Raw genomic sequence first — 4,765 nt, 5'->3', positions numbered from 1 at the left:
TGTTTACACCCTTTCCCCATGTTTAACTGCATTGCCTATGCGACTTTCATCATGTATTTATGCCTGTGATGCGCTAGCAGTTTGTAGTTTCTCTTGATGTGGAAGTTCAACAAGAAGTCATCTTGTAGATTTGAAGATGCCACTAGAGAAATGTTATAATAGGAAAATCCACTAGAACATGTGAGTTCATCCTCAACTTTAGTGTCCTTGAAATTGTGCTTCTTTTGATAAAGTGAGGAAAATTTTCAATTCGAGTTTGGTATGAATTGTTCTTCTTGGATTTTTATAAAAAAAAAATCATCAATATTCATATCATTATTTGGCTTCTCCAAAATGTTGTTGGAAGGATAGGATCTACTAGAACTCGATCACAAGAGGTCCAATTTTGGATTTTTTGAAAACTAGTCATGATTTATTTATCCCAGCTTTTTTATAATTATAAGTTATGCAGAGCAATAGGAATTTAATTAATGCATATTTACGAACATATTTTTCTTATGTTTCATAAAATTGGTTAGAGGAAGATAGCTTTGCTATAATGAGGTAGGTCAATTTCTAGCGGATGTATGCTCTTAGAAAAAAAAAATCTCTCCTTTCGTCTAACCATTTGAAGTTGATTTTATAATTTACTTTCTTTCACATAGCCGGGGATGAACTATGAGAGGCATGTGAGATAAACATAATCATCTTTTATTATAATTATATTTCATAAAGTTATGTATTCCTTAAAATATAATTATACTTATTGTGTTATACATGTATCCTGGTCTGAGGTCGCTTGTGGTCACCTTGCGACTGTGAACGACTTCACAAAGGCCACTTGCAGCCCCACTCGTGTGCTTGAGGTTGCTCGTGCACCCAAGGTCGCTCATAGCCGTGCTTACACGGTCGTGGTGGGTTGCAGATATGAATGACCTCACAAAGGCCACTTGCAGCTGTGCTCATGCGCCCAAGATCACTTGCGATCACAAGCTAATGCGGCCACGAATAACCTCTCAGAGGCTACTCGTCGTCGTGTTTGCGACCGTGAAAGACATCATAGGGGCCACTTAACCTTGCTCGTGATCATGTTCATGACTGAGATGTTCCGCAAGGCTCAACTTGTGGTGGCAAGGTTAGCCCTAGCAGTCGGCTGCAATCGAGTCTTCTTTCTTCTTCATTTCTTTCCTTCAGCTTTTCGACTCCACCGTGGATCATTTCCCACTCCTTCCTTATTCTTCTTCATTCATCCGTCAGGGTGAACAAATCATTAGTGTTATACCATCTTAATACAAAAGTTTGCCAAACCCTGTGAGAATGAAAACCAATGATTCTTCTGTTGCTAGAAATGGTTCGAGTCCAACTATTTTCCGATGGCCTGATCTGACGGGATCATCATCATCCATATGAAAGGATTTTTGGTATGAGACTGCCAATAATCTTTTCAAAGATTATAAAATCTAACACCGTCCAGCCCTTTCGATAAAAAAAACAAAAGTGATTGCACGACTGACCTATGAACTAGATCGAGTCTTATATAACACGAACCAAATTTTAAGATGCTGGCTGTGTCGACTACTACCCGACTTAGACTAAATCGGGTCGGATTGCACGAAGACTGAGATAAGAGCCGGGCACGAATATTCATGTGACATGCATGGACATGACCTCGTTCCATGCATTGTTGTACTTTGTCACATCAACTGACAAATGTGATTTCAATGAGCTCCCAATTAATTAATTAATTTAATTGAGATAATTTCTCTATCAAATTCTAACTATCAATAGGTTTTCTCAAACAGTTGCAAACCACTTATTAGTTCTATGAGAATTATCATTTATATGTTTGAATTAGCATTCGACTATTCATGTTTATACACTTAAAACATTGCTCGTGCTCAAACTTTTATGCCTTCGTCGAATCAAAATGGACCACTTTATCACTTAAATATTTTTTTATATTTATTTTTTATTCGTTTGAGAAATTAGTTTACAATGGTGAAATAGTCTATCCATGTACGTATTTAATTGATTTCTATAACATTGCACAATGAAAATTATAGAGAAGTATAAAAGGCTTAATTAAGAGTTGCATAGGGAAACCATTTCATGTGGAGAGATAATTTGCCACTTTAAACCTTCTTTAATGGAAAATTATCAGAGTTACATAGCTACTTAGTGAATAATATCTTGAAACATTTAGTCGTCATACTCACACAATACCCTTTGGATAATATTTGGAAATTTATAAATGCTTTCAATTTGAATAGTCCTCAATTCAACTTATATAGGTAATCTTTTGTAAAGAATGTTCTATGATATTTTATCATACCCTTAGTGATATGTTTAACGGAATGGTTGAGAGGATGGTTTAAAGTAATATTTTATCATACACTAGAAATGATCAATTGTTTAATGGTATTATATCATGTTCATATTTGTTTAATGGTCGTCTATGATGGTGTATTATATTTGTCTAATTTGGAATGTCCTTTAAGAAGTTATAGAGCCCTTCTACTTCTTCTCCAACTCATCATATGTTTGAGATACCTCAACACACTCTTTAGTGTTTTCCGATGATTGATACCCGCATTGCTCATTTATCTAAACTTATTAACTTGTATACTATATCAGGGTGAGTACATGATATACATGACATGAATATTATATTGTGGCAAGAGTTCATGATTATTTTCCATGAACGTAGACTCTGCTCTATTAGAGTTTTTAGTCTAGACTATCACAGCATTATACTTCCTTAGAATAGTCCTAATGAGATTGCATAATACTAATCTTTCGAATATCTTAGAGATGCACATAGGCATACTAGAATATTGTGAACACAGCCATACTATTTTGTATATGCCTCAAGTTTGTTCTTTATATAAACACACTTGTCATCATTATTTTGAAATCCATTCCAAAATATCTTAAAGACATTGAACCCTTTGGATGGGTTCTATATAGATCTCTTCTTTGAGTTTTCACATCCATTTGATGAATTTTGAGGTTGTGATTGTTGCAATGGCAATTAGTATTCAAATTGAAGTGGTCCTGGTCATAGGCAAGTAGGCCTTCCTTTTGTTTATCACACTTAGCTATAAGCCACGCCTTGTGTTCATATCATCCACCCTTCCTGCTAAAACTAAGAAAACTATTTCAAACAAGGCTTTACTGCATCTCTAGAAGATACAACAGCACCAAGTCATCATCCTCTCCTACATTTATTTCCAGTCTTGTGTCATCTTGTTCAGTTACAATAACTACCAGATACAAATTGTCAGGAAGGCCAACTGTGGAGAACAGGCAAAAGTAGCTAATAGTTTGTGAACAACAAATTCTCAATCACTAATAGTTATCACCCCCATCATTTAACTAAGATCATTCATTACAAGTAAACAAACAATCACTTCCATAACTGTAAGAAACTACTATGTCATGACTAGGAAAAACCAGAGCTTGTAAATTAACTACTTGTTAAGTAGGAAGCTTAAAGTTACAAGCACAGAGATATGTAGATTGGGTCTACTACAACCATGCGTCTGCAATATATAATGAGGGAATTGATAATCTATCGAACAGGGATATTCTACATGTAGTGATATTTACACTAGCAACTGGCAAGTAGTCCTCAATCTAAAGGTGTCAGCTTTATAGATTGAATGCGAGGAATCGAGCGACTTTATTATTAATACTTGCAGCACAAAATCTTTACCGCTGGCTTGATCGCCGTGGAGAAGCTGTGATCCGGCGGGTTTACGAACTTACAATTAGGGCAGGACAAGGCCGGCTTGCTCATCATCACCAGCATGTGGCAGCGGGCGCAGACCGCCGCGACCATCTCGCCGGCGCCGGCGTCAGCATCAGGCGAGGTCCACGACAAGGAGGGGCCTTTGGAGACGTCGCGCTGCGATTTTGGGCGGGGCGCCGAGTCGCGGCTGGCGAGGTTGAGCTCGAGGTCGAGGCTCAACGTGGATGCCGCCGCCGCCTCCGCCGGCGTCGGCGTCGGCGGGTCCAAGATCAGCCGGGGGTCCGTCGACGTCCGCCGCTGCGTCCTCGTGTTGTAGAAGTGGATTTGGCCGGACTGCGAAGCAACGAGCTCCGTAAGGCATATTATCAGAAAGGTACACTAATTTTTCCTAATTGCACCGGCCGTTTTTTGAAAATTGATCGAGCTATTGCAGTACTAACTCTATATATAGTTCCACAAAACAACAATCCTCATAACCTTGTTAAGAAAAAATGAAAAATCTCTGTTTATCGAATCAACTACTTTTCACATGCAATTTCATCGATCGACAAACATGATACATGCATGGTTAGTTACCTTGATATCGAGGCATCGTTGCCAATCCAAAGGCAAGGGAACATTGAGGCTAAGCTCAATCTCCTCTTCTTTCTCCACCTTCATCTTCTTAGGAAACGAACCTTCGCTCTCTTCTTCATCTCCCTTCTTCCTCTTCTTAGAGAAAAAATTCTCTACTTTATGGCACCTCTTCTTCTCCAAGGGAATGGCTTCTCGAAAGGACACCATGAGGAACTCTCCCCTTCTATTCTATGGCTGTTTGGGGACTTGAGCTTAGCTTATATATATATATATATATATATAGCATGAGTCATTGAATTTGAGGGCACAAAAATACAATCCTTATCCTCATAATCTTCTTTCATTGCTCATCATATTGCTAATCACCCAATTTAAAGTCAATTCATGCTTATCATTGAGGATTAGTTTGGAGGAAGGCATGCCTGTTGGATATTGTCAAACTCAACCATAAATTCAATA

General features: G+C 38.0%; 1 protein-coding gene across 1 annotated transcript; it reads right to left on the bottom strand.

Moving 5' to 3' along the window:
• Positions 1-3,398: 3,398 nt before the first annotated feature.
• Positions 3,399-4,564, bottom strand: LOC121994274. The gene is made up of 2 exons (XM_042548367.1): positions 4,307-4,564; positions 3,399-4,063 (listed from the first exon to the last, which is right to left on the bottom strand). Exons 1-2 carry the CDS (start codon positions 4,511-4,513, stop codon positions 3,668-3,670), a joined length of 603 nt encoding a protein of 200 aa, XP_042404301.1. The 5' UTR covers positions 4,514-4,564; the 3' UTR covers positions 3,399-3,667.
• Positions 4,565-4,765: the final 201 nt, after the last annotated feature.

The sequence above is a fragment of the Zingiber officinale genome, chromosome 6A, assembly GCF_018446385.1.
Source record: "Zingiber officinale cultivar Zhangliang chromosome 6A, Zo_v1.1, whole genome shotgun sequence".
NCBI classification, from domain to species: Eukaryota; Viridiplantae; Streptophyta; class Magnoliopsida; order Zingiberales; family Zingiberaceae; genus Zingiber; species Zingiber officinale.
This window is presented reverse-complemented; position numbering and strand designations above follow the sequence as displayed.

Bases quoted from the DNA above. Each gene is read 5' to 3' on its own strand.
- LOC121994274 (XM_042548367.1), bottom strand. From the start codon at position 4,513: ATGGTGTCCTTTCGAGAAGCCATTCCCTTGGAGAAGAAGAGGTGCCAT. The intron at 4,064-4,306 runs GTAACTAACCAT...GTTGCTTCGCAG, and splicing joins AACGATGCCTCGATATCAAG to TCCGGCCAAATCCACTTCTA.